The sequence below is a fragment of the Acanthaster planci genome, unplaced genomic scaffold (genome assembly GCF_054643075.1).
Source record: "Acanthaster planci isolate LZ-2023a unplaced genomic scaffold, COTS_SCS Contig182, whole genome shotgun sequence".
Taxonomy (NCBI): Eukaryota; Metazoa; Echinodermata; class Asteroidea; order Valvatida; family Acanthasteridae; genus Acanthaster; species Acanthaster planci.
The window spans coordinates 16,256-35,293 of NW_028257803.1; the positions used below are offsets into that span (position 1 = coordinate 16,256).

The 19,038-nt window shown below is 41.1% G+C and overlaps 1 protein-coding gene across 1 annotated transcript; it reads left to right on the forward strand.

Annotated features, from left to right (window-relative positions):
* Positions 1 to 16,982: 16,982 nt before the first annotated feature.
* Positions 16,983 to 17,974, forward strand: LOC147795075 (uncharacterized; the record flags this gene model as incomplete). The annotated part of the gene is made up of 1 exon (XM_087132282.1): positions 16,983 to 17,974. A coding segment is annotated over one exon (921 nt), but the record flags the coding sequence as incomplete, so codon positions are not given.
* Positions 17,975 to 19,038: the final 1,064 nt, after the last annotated feature.

Here is a 19,038-nt window from a genome sequence, read left to right on the forward strand (position 1 = left end):
TGTCCACATATTTGAGCTTGTCTATTATGGAGTTTACTTAAGGCTGGACATTATAAAGTACATACCGACTGACCAAGGCTTTATAATGCCTTTTCGCATACTTTTAGTTACTGAAGTTCATATTCATGACTTAGTCTGTTAATCAGGCTTTATTATTGAGTGACTTCATCCACTGCATTTACTGCATTACCAGTAGTATGTGGTACAAGACACTTCATGCTGCAATGCACATGCGGTCCCAGGCTTCCCTGGAGGCAAATTATCGGCATGCTCAGAAATTACTCCTGGAAAATGATTCTTGGATTACTTGCCATGTCCCATCAACGTAATCCCACCCTGATACAAGCTCTAGCTGTGCCTGTGTCGCCTGCCCCATTTGAGCACCACCAGGCTCTCTTCAAAGATAATAGAGTTGTTCTTTGATGAACTTGTACTTCATAAACCAGAAGCCTGGCTGGCCTCTGGCCTTTGTGTGAGCAGACACACAGCAGTTGGTTTGGATCTAAGATTTCATTCCTGGTTTTTTAGCCAGCTGAGATGCAAGATGATTCTAAATATCATGACAAAACAGTTGCCAAGGGTTACTGATTGGACTCCAATTAACTGTCCATAAAACCTCTATGAATATAAACATGTCTCAAACAATAATTCTATAGCTTTTTAGGATGAAATTTTTGAAATGTTTTGATAAAACTGAACTACTGTAAGACTCATCCAATCAAGACATTGGGGGAAAAGCAGTCATATCCCTGTTGTTAAGTTACTGTACCAAGCCTCAATGTAAAAAACAAGTGAGGAAAGGCTCAATTTAATTCCATGAAAACAGCTCCACATTGTGAAACACACTTGGGTACTGATACACTGAAAGAGGGCTTGCAAAGTCACTCTCTCCAATGCATCATCACAAAAGCATACTTTAGGGACCATCAGAAATGGTGGGGATGTGGGATGGCCTGGAAAAACTGAGTGGAGTACTGGTGTATCACCAATTCGTCCAATTATTTCAAAAACATGTGTACATGTATGTGTGTATATGCAAGCCTGTTGATGTGAAATGGACATTGCTTACAGTGTGTGGGATAAAATAACCACACACTAAGTTTTGATTTTAACCACCCAGCATTTCTAAGCCACATACATATCCCTTATGCATACCATTTCTAATGGTCCCTATTAATTGAAACGTACATGCACATGTACCATTTCTTGATCTTAAAATTCTCTGAGGTATTCTAAATATCTTCTGCAGCATGGCCAAAGTGTTGTAAGGTCCATTCCAATGCAATGGTTGATGGGCATGGGAATTTATGCAGCCCCATGCACTATATCAAAGCAAACTTTAGACTACTGCAATAATCTTGGTGGGAAACATGCTCACCTTGGTTTGATGGTGGCTGTTTATTAAAGGTAGAACACACCTTAAGTCTAATCTCAAAACGGTACTGCCAAATAGTCTTTAAATACACATATCTTAGTTGTGAGTAACTAAATACCGGTATCAGACAATCTAGGAAATCTTTCTGCCAAAAATGCTGGTACATGTATATTCAAGACAACAGAAAATCTGTATTTTTTTGCAATGACCGTCCATTTTGTCAATCATTGGTACATACAATTTTTTTCAGTATCATAACCTTTTTGAGCACAACAAAAATTTCATTTTCACATAGCACAATGCCTCATTCAGTTCATTGCAACGGCTACATGCAGTGGACACTATAACTCATGTGTGCGTATGGTGTGTGGAGCTGTTTAGAGCAGTCTACATGAATGTTAACAATAAAACTATCAACACCAGTGCTGAGAGTTGAGTCGACAGCCTTCAAGGTCAAGGCCCAGTCTTGAGTCTCCCAGGTGAAGGCCAAGATGGAGTCATGATCAGTGCCTTTCAAGGCTGAAGTCACAGTGTCTAAGGACAAAGCAAGTTATGATACAGACATGTATACAAATAAAAAACATACATAACTTCATTCTTGCTCATACTTTACAGGTAGTTACCATTGAATAATACAAGTTGTCAATTAAGAAATTAATTGGGATGTGTACTGATGGAGTGTGAACGGTTGACCAATGATTGTGCATGTCATCACAACAGCAGTCACTTTACTGCACAATGAAGTGATATTCATTCAACAAATCTTCAGTATTTCATTGTTAAAGGAAACGACAAATTTGCCAACCATAATTCAAAGCCATGAAAAAAAGGACAATATTTTGGGCAAAAAGCACCTGTCCATCTTTGAAATACAGATTAACTTTGCCTCACATGTTCATTGTCACATGCATTCAGGAACCTCCTTTCGTCCATGGACTTTTTTGAAAGGCAAATTAACTGAGTGGCATTTAAAATGAACAGCATATTTCTCAAAGCAATGAAATATTTGAAGTAAATATAATCCCAGAAGTCAGTCAATTTTGGAAAGTCACAGTAGAAATATACATTTAAGCCCACTGTGTGAAGTAACAGGGTGGCCTCTCCTTAACATCAAATAAGTGCAAATGGACACAGCTGATACACAGAAATGTCAGCACCCAATCCAATCTCTACATGATAAAGAAGCCCAGGATTGGTTCTGCATGTACATGTATAGGTAAATAGACAAACAAATTTTATAATGAAACACTGTTTATCCAAATGCTTTAAATGCACAGTAACAGATTCCCTTCAATATTACATTTGATGATAGCAAGGGCATCAATCATTTCTCAAAAGTCTCTGTGGGTGTGTGTGTGCGGTTACATAACTTTGATCAGAACCAACAGAGTGCAAAGTCTGGGGCCCAGAATGGTTAGGGGTTCAGGGCCCTCTTAAGGACCCCAGGAAATTTGGGATTCTAGATACTCTATAGTGTGATCTAAGGCAATTTGTGACCACTCCAACCAGTTTTTCAAACAAACGTTTTTGTAAGATTTATTTCATTTCAACTAAGCCTCTTTCAAATTTTATACAAAAGTCTGGAACCGTTCTGCTTTTTGCAATGATATACAATGGGATTAAGGGGTTTTGAAACATAAAGGTAAAATAAAAAGTGTTTTTTCCTGACTTAACATGCACAAAATTGTGTATGCAGATGTTGAATCATTTTCATGTTTGGAGTCACTGAATCAGCTACATACATGTATTCTGAGCTACAGAATCAAATGTACATGTAGGCCTTCAAATTTATATAGGTTCCACAAATAGTGTGTGTGGGGGGGGGGTCAAACAATATGATATTCCCCCATCAATTAGATGATAATAAAATAGAACAGCAGTACTGTGATAATCATCTGCTATCAAATGACTGACAGTTTAAAGTTACACATAGCTGGACAAACTCATGCATGTATTGCATGATGTAAATTGCCCAGCCAACCAGTATAAGGAAAAGGTTTGCTGAAACAGAAATGGTTCAGAGCAGTATGCTCTACTTTTTACAATATCATGCGGCTAGTTTGTTAGATTTCCAATTCCATAATGATGAATTTGTCCTGGATCCATAAATGTACTCTGTGCAAGCACATGTACTTGTCATTGGGACACTGCACATGACAGGATTAATCCAATATTGGAATACTTTGAAAAAGCACTAAATCAACCAAAACAGAGGATTTTTAACACAGTTCAAATATTCATATTAAATGTTGATCAAAGAATACTGAGGTTCCATCAAAATAGCCTTTCACTTTCAGACTCTAAAGACATAGCCAGCTGAATGATCCTGGTCCTGGTGACACATCCCCCAAGGACAACTATTGTGGTTATTTTAAAGCAAGCCCCTCAGTGCTTCCTATTCATTTACTTTCAAAGAGGTGAGATAATTTCATATTAAATAATCATCATTACCAGTTGCTGTACATGACACAACAGGGTGATGCCACTCTATTCAGCTGGTGCTTGTTCTCAGATACAAGGCAGTAAAGTACCATCCAAATTAAGGACCTCAGAAAGGAAATTACTATTTGACATGGAGAATTGACTCAAGATAAGGATCCATCCAATACTGTTTTGCCAAGAAAACAGTAGTGGGTGGATGCTTTGCCAATACTTTGGGTTTTGAGAAAATGTACGTCATGCCCAGGCTACAAGCAATATAAGGAAAATCACTCCCACTTTTTTGTGTAGAATAATCTCATGGCAGTACCATACATGTGTTAGTAGGCAGGAGTTAAACTCTGCAGGTGTATTTATGTACATTTGTCATTTTCTTTGCTCACAGAACAGAATAACAAAAGAAAAATATACTACAAAACATGCTGGAAAATTACGACCACACTTTGAATTGAATTGAAACAGGATTTACATAATTTAAAAGTCAGAAACAGTGAGCCATTTGTACTTCAAAAAGGCAATGCCTTTAAGGAACTACAGTTGGGTAGCCGTATGGCTGTGCTGATAGAACAGACCATCACATGCCATTCTTCTATGTTTCAAAATAACCTCAGATGTGCTTCTGTTTGGACATGCGCTGTTGAAACACCAAACTAGCTCATTAAGTCTGATCATGGATCACTATCCATTGTTGATTTGCAGTGTATGCAGTGCATGTACATTGGCGTACACCAATGACTCTACAGTAATAATCTGTGGTTTAGTAATTCAAAACAAAATGATCAAACCTTCCAACTGCCTGCTCCTTGCCATGTGTAGTTAAACGTATCCAGTAAAATATCTGTGATATGGCTACTGTCTAAAATCTTGTGACTTCTCAAAAAGATGGTCACACAAAAAAAAAACCTAAATGAGACAAACGTTGTGTTCACCGACAAACACTGAGCTGTTTCGGGAAACTCTTTTGGTTTGATACAAATAAAAAGTTGGAACAGTTCAAAATTTCTGTGGGACCACTACCCTCTTTGCTACAGTAGAGTGTGGCAATATACGCTCACACGCTTTCCCAGCCACGTGTTTGGAATTTTGCCAGATTCCCCCCCAAAAGTGGGAATCCGTTAAACATTTTACATGTACAAAGCATATGGCTGTTACCACTATGGCTCTTACCCTACGAGTAGAGTTCCTGACATTTTCAGGAGATGGCCATTTTTTTTATCAGCTGCACACAGCATGTATGAATAATGCAGCAAGCAAAACACTTCAGACAATGGATGCTGATATTTACTCTAGCTTTCAATGGGCAATTGTCGATTTTAGCATATGGGATTGATTTTTTGCCATTTTTAATGATTTAAAGGTTTTTTTCGTTATAACTTCCTGCCTCATGATGTCATTGGCCCTAAATTTCACACATGTTAACTAGGTAAAGATCATCATCTATATCAATTTCCAGGAGATTTGGACAAACCTCACCAAGGACATCTGTATTCAAAATTCATTTTTCACAATTTTTAATTTGTCACTAGAAAGGCACGAGACAATTGCCAGTACATGACGTCATCGGTAAATGATTTGAAGAATACTTTTACCCCCACCAACTAATACTGTTGAAAACAAGTTCATACCTATCAGCACTTTTAAATTATAAGCCCACTTCCGGTTTCGACCGGAAGGAAGGGTCACATGATTTGACCCACAGGAGACGAGAAAATTTTAGTTTGCCACTTGCCACAAACAGGAGGCCATGGTTGATTTTATACGGTGTTTAGAAATTTACAATAATATTGAAATACAATTATAAATCACGTGGTGATGTCATCATGACGTTGTTATTATTATAGTATTATCTTTGCTTCAAGGTTTTTGCATCATGTAGCTTTGATAACATTTGAAGATTGCTGAACAAAAACGTTGCCTTGAAAACATGTACAAAAGATATGGGAAAAAATTAAATATTCTACAATAAATCAGGTGATGAGGTCATGACAACGTCATGATTTGGCATACATCTTCCGGTGAAAGCTCAACAATGTGCAGGGTTTGAAGGAAATTGGCCCAAAGCAAGGACTGAAAGTCGTGTAGAATGACCACGTGCTATGTCAATAGGCAAAAATAACAAATTAAAAAGAAATAGAGGTTTTGTCTGTCTTAAGGACAGGGCAAAGAGCATTTTCACATTTTGTTTGTTTTTCTTAAGAAAAGGACATTCCTTCATAGCGAAAGAGCACAGATTACAGATTTTATACTTTTGTCTCTTTTGGCATTGCATACAATGCGATCTGCTCTCAGCGCCACGTGCTTGAAAATTTGCCAACTCCTGAGCACATGCCCTATGCACTGTGCGCTGCATACGTAACAGCCAGATATTGCACATCCATGCACACAGTAGCCAATGAACAGTATGCCCATGGGATTTTCAAGTTTGCAAATATTGTAAGAGGTTTTTTGTCATCAGCGCTTCATCTGTGTGAAGTACTCCAGTTAAGCACTTCATGCAGTTGACTTCAATGTTTTAGCTATCATCTGATGGAAAATTTTGTGATTTTGAAGAAAATGACCAATAGTAACCACTAGGTGACCACTAGCCAAATTCTGTGAACTACTTTTAGGAGGTTTGGTCCAGGGATGCCACTGACAAGTTTGACAATAACTGGACCGAAGTTGTGGAAGATGCATTTTGTAATTTTGAAGAAAATAACCACTAGTGACCATTAGGTGGCCACTGGCCAAACATGCTAATCACTACTCATGAGACTCCACCCAAGCTAGATTCTAAATGTGGCTCAAATCAGTGGATGAATTGAGAAGATATTTCATTTTTTGTGAACATTTGCTAGAAGAAAGAAAGTTGACGATTACAGTGTATCAGCGTGCTTCACACGGCTGATATAAATACACACTTCATGAACAAGTATAAAACATTTTCCTTCAAATAATGAAAAAGTTAAAAACATGGTGCAGGCCTAGCGAAGGGAATGTTAACTAGTCACTAAAGTTGCTACAAACTAACCCCTAACAGTGGCAACACAATAACAAGTGAAGGTGAATGAAACAAATTAAGGCATTCAAGTGTGGCATCCCACAGGGAATGCTTGGAGTTCAACCTCTTTACTTGCTACAGGTGTATTCCAGGTGTATGATGTCGCCACATACCAGCTGGTGTTATAAGAAATGCACAAATACCTGCATTTCTGGAACAGAGTGGAAAAGCTGTATCAAAGTGACTATCTGGATGCAACCCCAGAACATGGTGCTGGTCATTTTAATATAAACACACATGATCAATACACCAAAAGGAAATTATCAAGCCATTTTACTGTGCCAAGTCTGTTTTTCAAAACCTTTAGGGTTTGCAGCTTCTATCTTTCATGGTGCCCTTAGGGATAGTATTTATTGTGAATTTCTTTTTGTGTTTGATTAACGGTTAATGGGATGAAAATGGATTAATAACAACTCCAAGGAGTCTCTAGTTGTCCCTCATTCAAAAAAATGCAACAAAAGCCATGAAATTGAAATCAACCATTTTGACTTCAAGAAACAGGCTAAGACTAACAACCACAAATTGTTTGAAGTTGGTCATTGATGGATTGCTGGAGGCTGTCAGCCTGGCTCCTGTCATGACACAATCTTGGCTGGCTGATTTGTCTCTAATTCAGGCTCTCCCTTGGGTCTATTATGACACCTAATGATTGTACAGGAACGCCTTATGACTGATCATTATCAAATGTGACCAGGTTTCAATATTAGCAAGCCAGCATTACATGTGATGGAATTCCAATTAACGATAGCCTGTGGTACTTCTAATCATGTGCTCCCCTCAAGATGCTTTTCACTTCTCAAGTGTGTATGTTTATGTGTCCTTTTTCCAATTAGAATTTCCCGAGAAATGATTCTGATGATTGCCTTCTGACCAGCAATGTGTTCATTAAAATTAAAACCTCAGAACAGGTCATTCTACATACACTGTATTTATTTGGAATATACATGTATCCAAATGTTCCATTATTCCAAGGAAAATGTTCCATTATTCCAAGGAAAATTGGATATTATCCACGGCACAGTGATTACTTTCACTACTGTAAAAAGTGAAAGTTACCAAAACTTTCAACTTTTGAAATGTTCCCCAACTTAAATGACTTAAAGTCCCAAATCTGTTAAATGCTTCACTATCACATCTTTACTGCAAATGTGTCCATTTTTATACTCAAAGCCAATTATGATTTAACTAAGGCTGAATTAGTCTGAGTATTCTTGGGGAACTTTTGGGTGCCACAAATACTGTTGATATGATTATCAGGCCAGAAAGCCTGAGAAGCCACTCAAGAAAAACCCAGGGTTGATGACATTTAACTGTTTAGTTGACAGACCTAAATACCCATGAAAGGAAACTTGTCTTGATCTGTGCCTCTGTCATGTTAACAGAGAAACCCAAATACCCATGAAGAGACACTTGCCTTGATCTGTGCTTCTGTTATGTTAACCTTTCCTAAGTTAAGCCAGCCAGAAACCTCCCAGGTACATCAGGGAAAGTACACCAAAGGAAAAACCATAGAAACTGTCTCTTCCATTTCACTGGAACAATATGTGAAACACATGGGACATACCAGTGCCAGAGGAAGCATTACTTGGAAAACACACTGGCCTTGTTGCATTTATTATATCAGTGGAAATTTGGGATACAACTTCACTTGTATACACAGCGTCATCTACTGGTTAGCAGAAACCACAGACACAAAACTGTACATCAGGGAGCCTAGAGAGCAGTGCCGTAGTTGAGTCCTTGTACTCGAGTCCAAGTCATAGTCTATGCCATCCGAGCCCAAGTCTGAGTCTCAGTCCTTTTATGAATCTCTGATTGGGGGCCTGGTGTTCTAAAAGACACTGACACAAGTATTATCACAGTTGACACATCTTTACTATTGAAAAGGATAATTAAGTGGAACTTATTTGAACCTTTGGTGACCTTGACCAGCATAAGAACACCTTAACATATGAGGAAAAACAACTTGAACATTTAAATCAGTGTTTTAGGATTCAACTTTATTTGAGAACTAAGGCATATTTTGTATCATTGGACAACAACTTTCTGACCACCTTTGGTAATGGAATACACTCAATAGCAAACTATATGTAGTCTGCACGTCAACCGAATAAATAAAATGTATCACCCTCATTGTTTATTAAATTGAATTAGGGCTTCCCAGGTGCCAAAATAAAACGTTAAAATCCCTAACTTAACTCATTTGTGAAAAATGTTTCTTGTTCAACGAATCTCAAAGTGCAAATTTCATAAGTTTCAAACTACATATAAAAGTGCATCAAAAAAATTAACATTTCCTGCATTTATAATTTATTCTAAATTAAATAAACAGTGGGCTGAATGCTTTTTTTGACAGTTTTGAGGCATGATTACTCCTGATTGAAAAATCAGAACTTAATCACTCAGAGCAACACTGACATGATTGATCACAGACACTGCAGGCAACACACATGGTAAGACCCAGCCAAAAATCTGTGCCTGCGCTGTAGGATGATCAGAAAGCTTTGGATAGGTCTAGGCCTTCATAAATTGGAAATGTACATGGGCAGGTTGACAACAGCTCTAGCTACAGTGTATTAGCTATAACTTTCGAAACTTTTGTTTCGGTGTCAGACATGGCCAATAGGCGGTGCACATGCACAGACATATAAACGCGTACCTCAGTCTCATGCTGTAGCACCATGCGTTTTTTGCGATAGGTTTCCGTTTAATTCTAGCACAGCTGATATTTAAGCAGATAGAGCATTCTAGGATGTACAGATTGAAAAAGTAATGTCCAAGATTGAAGTTAAAGATTAATGTAATGTTATGCTAAAATGCCTGTAGTGAAGTTGCCAGTTCCGCACGAAAGTCTCAATAGTCTAGTTGCGCCATTTTGACTTTTCTTTGTTGCCTGGGCACTGTGCACTGTTATTCACCTGCCTCATGATGCATGTATGTCTGCACAGTTTGCAGAACAAGTCTGCCCTACACTCACACGTACCAACGTACATACACAGGTGTACAGGCGTTAGCGTTAGCATTGCAGCACAACTGAATTGAGAACTGCGTCACTGTCTTCATTAAATGAAATTGTGGTAAAGTGGAGTTGAATGCAGGTGGGGAAATAGGCTGGACTTGGGCTGAGTCCTCGTGGTGACAGAGTTCTCAATTGTTGATTCTGAGTCCATGTCCCAACTATCTGAGTCCAGGTACTTGAAAATCATGACTCAAGTCCAAGTTCAGACTTGAGTCCTCCAGCACTGCTAGTGGATGCAACAAAAATGGTGACTTTTTGAAGTAAGGAACCTTTTTGGAGACCATTTTAAAATTGAACAAATCACCCATCTGAACAGCTTCACAATTACATGTACACATAATTACATGGAAGCTGAAGTTAAAAAGAATCAACGGAAACCTCCAAGTGGGAGGGTTGAGCACTATAAAACAGAGCTAGAGGCCCTTTCACATAAACAATGGAAACACACATCTGTGTCTATCACAAAGAGTCACCTGCATTACAAGCATCACAAGCTTTAGTATAACGCAGCACATTAGTGAATGTCCGTTGTTCTGCAGCATTCATATTTGTGTTGGTGGTACAGCGATATTCTTTAAATGGTAGAATTATAGGATACCAGCAATTTCCTGCCATATACGGGCGTGTTATTTTGCAAGTTTCCACAAAAGATTTGAATTCAATGATGACAAAACATTACTGCCAGTTGAGGGCTGCCCTAGCAATGCACTTGTCTGTCTTCTAGATTCTGTAACTCAATTTTATGACATTTTTTCATTATCAGACTCATGAGTAGGCATATCAGCAACATGATTTTCATGTCTGGGTAATTCTAGCCTTGTTACCAACCGCCCAGGTGTCAAATTTATACAGAAGATACTTAAGCTCAATCACCCGAAATGCTTGAAGAAAACACTTTGTTTTCTCTTTTTTTTTCTTATTCAAGACTCAAAAGGAAAGCTTTTTAAAGGGACAGTGAAATTCCTTTTGCTGTTGGCATTTGTGGCTTTGCAGGACAAGGCCTTCATAGATCTGATTCGCGCCTATCAAATATAAAGACACTGTAGTAATGTGTGCCTTAAAAACACACTGTTGATGTACACCGCATTGTTGATCATGCATTCCATGAGTCCACTATATGAATTTTTAATATGACAGCTACAAGTTATCTCATACTATGAGAGAATTTGTTGGTGGGAAATAGGATGAACTTCTTGATTCTCTGTACAGTTATGCAATATATATTGCATTCTGTAAAAGTTTGTACTGTCATTGACACTGCTTTATACATTACACGTACTGAACCATTCCTGCGACATTGATGATTATCAATGGCATGACTAAGTGCTGAAAGTGTGGGATACCATATGCCCCAACGAACTGTACTAAATTAACTGTGCTATCAAGAAATCAGAACAATCAGATGGAACTAGGAGAATGATCAGAAATTAGAATAATTTTGTTCACTCTGACATTTTGCAAGCCACTTGGTTTAAGTGCACAGCTTCAGACAAATGCTTCCATGAAAAAAAATCACGATGTCATGTACCATGTTTCTCAAAAATGGAATTAGAAACAAATTTGTTCATTCTCTTAATTTAGATAACATTACAAGATTACTTGATCCTTGAATACTATTGACTGATTGAACAGTTTGCAAATTGCAAAATTTGCTCCAATTTTTGGCTTAATTTGGTACTTTCTTTTTCTGAAAAAGGGCAAAATGTCCGCAAAGGCAAGGCAAGTTGCCTTCCCAAGCTGGATACGCCAATTTAATCAAACCTTTATGAAAAGCCAAAATGCAAAAGTCAAAATGCAAAGCTGTCTTGGCATTACAATATTTTCTTCTTTACTCTTGATTGAAAATAATACACACCAGGTGACATGACATTTGAAATTTGGCCAATTTTTGATTTTATTTCTTTAAACAGCAAAACACACAATCATTTGAACATGTATACTCATTTTATCGATGTATGCTTGTATCCAGGTGCCAGAACATTTTTTAAGCAATGGGGATTATCAAATTGCAGCGGGAATTATCAAATGTTAACACATGGTCATGTTGCATGTTGTTGAATAGGGAAACTGTCTGAACTGTTTACATGTACGTGTATCAATTAATGTTTAATCCTTTAAAGCAACATGACAAGGCAAATGGGACAGGATATGGGGAAAATTGAGGAGAAAGTATGCCCTCCTCTTTCTTCCCCCCAACCTTTACTGCTTGTTGATACATACATGTACATGTACCTACATGTACACGTGTAACAGTGCATGGTACAAAACCATCAAATGACACATCCAACTTGTTCACTGTCAGTACATGCCAGTCCAACATGCCCTCTTGAGGCATGCACAAGTCACAGTCAGAGATTTGAAATCTGATCTTACCCCAATTACTAGCTCATACCATGGATTATTAGCAAGCAGACAATTCCCACAGAGTCTCTTGATCAGTTTACAGTGCTTAAATGTCCACCTTACAAGTTTTCTTTCACACAGGCACTTACAGCAATTTGTTCTGTTGACATTTCTGGCTCATCCTTCATTCTGAACCATTTATTGCAGAATCCTTTGATAAATCTAATTTCTCAGCCTTTGATGCTTGAATGCTCTACTTTTAGTTTTAATCTGAGGAATCCAAGGGCATGAAATACATGAAGGCTTCAAATAACACAGAAGATTAATTCTATTAAATGACCTAAATTTTCATGTCTGCATGTCTGCTGTGTAGCATTTTATTGGGAAAAACTTTCATTTGGGATGGCTTATGCACATCAGAACAAAAATTCACTTCACATTGTTGAGAAATGCTTACAAAGACAATCCATTGTTATAGTAATGACAAAATATAGGTTTTAGCTTCAAGCACAATGTACTTGCACCAGTAATTGCACTCATATATGGAAATACAAGTCTGAACTTATAGTCAAACTCGGCAATCTGAGTACTTTGCAGGACTAGGTACTCAGAAAGAAGCACTCAACCACTAGAAATCAGTCTAGATCTAAAGTCAAGGTCATTTGAGTAAGTGACATCACTGACATTATTGACTTGAGACAGTTTTTAGCATTCTGGGCCATTCAAATTTTTTTTGTTCTGTTCTCCCTTTCCTTTTTCCTAATTTTTTTCGCCCTCTGCCTCCACCCCTCTGTGGCTGCTTCCTATTCTTCCCATTCCCCTGATTGGAAAATTCACATCTCCCTTGCCCGTTTGACAATTATTTGACTTTAGTGTTTTTCCTGATAGCTGCGTCTTGTGGTAGAATTAATGTGTATTTGGTTTCTTGACTTATTCTGGTATGTGTATAACTAGTGTTCCTTGGTACCACATTTTTCTATGCCTAATACTCTTCATTAATTGTGTACATGTCTACTTTGTTCATTTTGTTTGCTGTTTTCTCTGGTGATTTCTTGAGTTATGTATGAATAGTTAATATGAATATCTCTTTTTGTGTGGTGTACTTGTCATTTAAATCAATCTCGTCTATTTAATCAACCTCTCAAGCAGTGTTCTTGCAGCGCATTTTTTAACTTTATAACTTACTTGGTATATTCTATTTTATCAATACAAGATAAAATGCATTATTCTGGGCAGGCAAACGTTTGTTGTCAATCTCTCGCTCGATCAGCTGTTTGTTGCCATGGTGAAGTAAACATTAGGGCTGAAGTAAAGACACCCGGTAACCGGCACTCCTTGCTGGCAGGAGGCCAAGGTGATTCATAATCATAGCGATATGTAACTTCATTTTGCACAGGCGGAAATTGTTATACAATTGTCCCAATTAAGGGACTGCGCCAAAACGGTTTGCGCGCACAGGCCACTTCGGCACTGACTTCCGAAGCCGCTGCGTCAAAAATAAATCTTGCAAAACGAAAAACTCGTTTATTCCCGTCGTTTTTGCCGGCGTTTCACCGTTTTGGGAAATATCTATTGGGAGCAACTCCTGGACACTTCAGGATCCATCGACTGTGTTGTGCAGTTTAAGTTGGAATTTTCTTTGGTCCATCAAACAACGGCTGTGAACGAAAGTGGGTTGCCGGTCACGGGAATTTCAAGCCAGCACCGCTCAGGCAATTCAGGATGCCGCGCCCGAAATGTCAGCAGAAGAGGCAGGCCCGCCAGTCACCTCCACCGTATGCCCGAGGACGTCGCCGGGGACCTCAAGGTGCACAGGCCTCAGTTTCGACGGGCACCGGGGCTGCTACGGAGAGCACTGCGGGGGACAGCGCAGCCGGTCCGGTCAACATCGCACCACTCATCACTGCATGCAGTCGGCCTGCCGGGGAGCGACACACTCTGGCCATAGCACAGCCAGCGCCCCGCCCAAGCGGTGGATGTCCCGGCAGGCAGTTTCAGCGGGGATCCAGCTGCGCCCGGCGGAGGCCCGTCAAGTGGCGAGTCCATCCAAGGAGTTTTTCGTGGTCTGCAGCCTCAGCAGCAGGACTCTGTAGTTAACAATATAGCTAATCCTAGCATAGGCGTAGGCCTAGGTCTGAATTTGGCTGTTTGCAACGGGGTCAGTAATGTTGTCAGTAGGCCGGGCATTACCGATTCGGCCGGTAGGGATGTAATGCTCGCTAACACAGTTACACCGGCAATTCAAACCATCCTCCCCAATGAAACTAATGACATGGCCCTAGGCTTCAATCAGATCGCTCAAGCGGGGGAACCTTTCCCACTTTCGGCTTATTCCGGCATGGGTAGGCCTGCACCCCTACACTCCCTCGGAAATGATTCTGCCATTGATGTCCATGTTCCTCCAGCCATAAAAGAAAAAATTTGGAACGGGCAATATGTAGAATTGGCATCGTTGTATCGCGATAATGCCACCAGGGTTCTGGCCGCTTCAGACACCGGTTCCGAATTGACCGTTGCGGTGGAGCGAGGCAAAGTGGTGTTCCGGCCGGTGACGCCTACCCCACGCAAACTTGACTCGTTTGATAAGTGGACAAGCGCATTTCATGTGTTCATGGCAATTTACGCAACGCGCCATCCTGCCCGTTTCCTTGAGTTGCTGAAATATGCTGAAGTTGTTCGGACAGCAGCTGTGCAATTTCCAGGGCTTGGTTGGCGTAATTACAATGAGCAATTCAGATTACGCATGGAAAAAAATCCATCGCGCTCGTGGGCAACAATGGATATGGAGCTTTGGGTGACAGTTGCGGCGGCAGGAAGTTTCCTGCCCATGGCAAATTCCCCTGCAACGGTAGCTCGAAACCAAGCGGCGCAAAAACCCGTCTGCTTTGCGTTCAATTCCCCCCACGGCTGTCGGTGGAACTCCTGTCGTTACGCGCACAGTTGCAGTCCCTGTGGTAAGCTAGGGCACAGCGCGTCTTCGTGTTCGGTGAGCGTGGGACTCGGGCCCACGCCTTGCGGTAACACGGCACGGCAATCCTCCGTCCCTGCCGGTGCAACGTACACGCGCTACACGAAGTATCCGTCTGCCGCGCCGAACATGCAACAGACACTGCGGCCGACTACCAGTGGTTCAGCGGCCAGTTCGAGTGCAAACGTTACTCAACAGTCAGTTGGTCAACGAGGGGATAAGCAAACCCATTTTCAGGCTCCCAACGCCCATTAAATTAGACGTGTTAAAGCAATGGTTAACACATTATCCTGACAAGTCGGCAGCTGAAACGCTTAGTCATGGTTTTTCACATGGGTTTTCACTTTGTTTTCAAGGTCCTAGGGAGAAAAAAGATTCCAATTGCCTTAAGTCGGCAGCAGATAGGCCTGAGGTGGTTCATAAAAAGCTGCAGAGCGAAATCGCGTTAGGCAGGGTGGCAGGACCATTTAGTCATCGGCCCTTTCCAAATCTTCAGTGTTTGCCCATCGGGCTGGTCCCTAAGCAACAACCTGGCGCTTTTTGTCTTATCCAGCACTTGTCATTCCCTTCAGGTGGCTCTGTTAATGACTTTATAAATAAAGACGAGTGTAAAGTCCATTACACGCCGTTCGATGTAGCTGTTGATTTAGTTATGTCTGTGGGTCCCAACGCTTGGTTGGCAAAAACGGACATAAAATCGGCTTTTTGGCTGCTTCCCGTTGCCCCTTCCGACTATGAGCTGCTGGGTTTTCAATTTCAGAACATGTTTTATTACGATAAGTGTTTACCCATGGGCTGTTCTATCTCATGTGCGTTGTTTGAAACATTCATCACTTTTTTAGAATTCCACATTAAGCGGGTTTTGGAAACAACCTCTATCACACATTACTTAGATGATTTTCTTTTCATTGGTGAATCCATGTCACACTGTGAAGTACTTATTAGTACTTTTAAGGAAGTTTGCGAGCAACTAGGTGTGCCACTTGCGGAAGAGAAAACAGAGGGCCCTTGTCAAAAAATCACCTACCTCGGTTTAGAGATCGATGCAGTAAAGTGCAAAGTCTGCGTGCCCGGTAATAAGATTAACGCCCTTTGATCACAAATCCAGTCAGTTTTGGGGCGGAACAAGTTGTCTTTGAGGGAAATTCAGTCCTTGGTGGGTTCACTAAACTTCGTCTGTCATGCTATAGCTCCAGGTAGGGCGTTTATCAGGCGTTTGATTCGCTTAACTCGTGGACTAAGGAAACCACATCACAAAGTGTGAATAACGTCGGGTGCGAAACTTGACCTGCTCATGTGGTTAGAGTTCCTAGATCACTTTAATGGACTGGCAGGATAATGATACATTAGAGTTGTTCACTGATGCCGCAGCCAGCATTGGCTTTGGCGGGTTCTTTGGCGGCCATTGGTTTCAAGGGCGATGGCCTTGTGAGTTGCTAGCCCTGTCGCCACCAATAGCATATTGTGAATTTTACCCTGTGGTTGTCGCAGTGAATTGTTGGGCCCCGCAGTTGGCCAATCGAAAGGTGCGTTTCCGTTCTGATAACAAAGCCGTGGTAAATATCATTAACAAGCAATCGTCACATTGCGATAAGATCATGCATCTTGTGCGTCTTTTCGTATGCCAGTGCTTGCGGTACAACATCACATTTAAAGCCTATCATATACCCAGCGTGCATAATGAAATTGCGGACTCCCTCTCACGTTTTCAGGTGAACCGTTTCCGTGCACTAGCACCGAAGGCGGACATAACAATGACGCCGATCGCCAATCTTCTCCAAGTGTAATACAACGTGAGATCAACCGCCTATTACTAGCTGCATCGGCATCAAATACTCACAAGACATATCAGACTGGCTGGCAGGCGTTTTGTTCATTTCAATGCCAACAAATTGATGCCTGTTCTCCGTCCTCGCCTGCTGATGTTCTGCGATTTATTGCATGGCTGTCACTGCAGCGTCTTGCACCATCAACTATCGCAACTTACGTTTCCGGGGTGGGTTATTATCACAAAATTTCCAGTTGGCCGGACCCAACGAAAGATTTCTTGGTGACGAAATTATTGTCGGGTTGCCGTAGGGATAATCCCGTTATTGACGAACGATGGCCTATGACCTTGCCAGTTCTAGCCCGTATCATTCAAGCACTCCCACACGTGTGCAAAGATCATTACGAAGTCGCACTTTTCCACGCGGTCATGTTATGTGCATTCTTTTGTTTCATGCGTATAAGCGAGTTTGCCGCCATTTCAAAAACAAACGTGCAACACTCACTTATTTTGGCTTCGGACGTCGAATTTATAAATGTGGGGCAGGACAGTGCTTCCGTTTTAGTCACCTTCAGGTACACAAAGAATAACCAAATGGGTAATCCTCAGATTGGGAAATTAGTTCGCTCAGGGGACGAAACCATCTGTCCAGTGCGAGCCCTCACAGTCTACGCCCAGATGCGTCCGAAGCAGGAGGATAGTTTTTTCTGTCATTTTGGGGGCGATCCCCTTACCCAGTACCAGTTTAACGCCACATTGAAACGGGTTCTGATTTTCTTGGGCCTTGGAGGCTCATCATTTAGTGCACACTCCTTCCGCATTGGGGCGGCGTCTACTGCAGCGTCCTTGGGTTTTTCGTTGGATGAAGTTAAGGCAATGGGCCGTTGGCGTTCAAATGCCACTCAACTTTATATCCGTCCAATTGTACTTTGCCAGCTGCCTGGCGTTTAATTTCAGCTGTTTAATTCCGCGTTTTGTCCACCATTTTGTCTCACTTGTTCCCACCCCTTGTTTACAGGGGATGTGTGGATCATTGGGGATTCCATCGTCCGCAGAGCGGCAACCAGGCTGGAATGCAGTCCACCAGTACGCTGGAACGGTCTGGGCGGAGCCCGATACAGTGATATAAATCAATTGTTATCTGACCTGGAAGCTAAGTGCCCTCGACCGGCCATGCTGATCGTTCACATTGGCACTAATGATTTGGGCGATACTGATTTTTTCAGCATGCGGCAGCGGATAACCTTATTCATGAAAGAATGTAGTGCTAAGTATCCCCAGGCTAAATTAGTGTGGTCTGATATACTACCGCAAGCTTGTTACTTTGGGACCATTAATCCAGCGAAAATGGAGATGAAATGGCGGGCCGTGAATAGATGGGCGCACTCCCTCAGCCGTCGCGAGGGCGTGTCAGTGCTACATCATCCGCAGTTTAAATGGTCCGAATTCTCATTGTACAGATATGATGGGGTTCACCTGTCCCATACGGGTAACATGCACTTTCGGTCGAATCTTCGGGATTGCATTTGCGCTGCCTTTAATTGAGTGTAATTGAGTTTATCCCACTCAAAGGGTTCATAGCGATGGTCCTCTTTACTGTTGTTATTATAATTCAATTCTAGGGGCGTTAATAGGGAGATGCACTTGCCTGTCGTTCCGGTGGGGCGCGTTTGGCGCGTGTGGCAGAAATTTGCCGGAAGCGACGGGAAGTGCCTCGATTTTGGCTAACATGATAATCAAATTATATTAGTAAATGGGTTTCAATTAAACTTTGAATTTTGATGTTAACAGTTAATACTTGCTGTTTAATCTTAGGAACCCTACGCCAAGCACCCTCTTGTTCAGGTGGGGCTTCTTCCAACCGTATTTTCAAACGGTGGAAAAAACGGCGTGCTTTGCAAATCTTTTGTTAATTGTTCCAGACATGACATTCGACAAATTATAAGCAATTTGTGACTAGCACCCTCTCGTTCTGATGGGGCTAGCGTTTAACTTTGATAAATATTCCTATAGCCTAAAGGCGAATGGTTGGCAAGCCTGCCAAGGATTCGGGCCCGTGGATGCCAAGCTTGGCAGATTGGGGCAA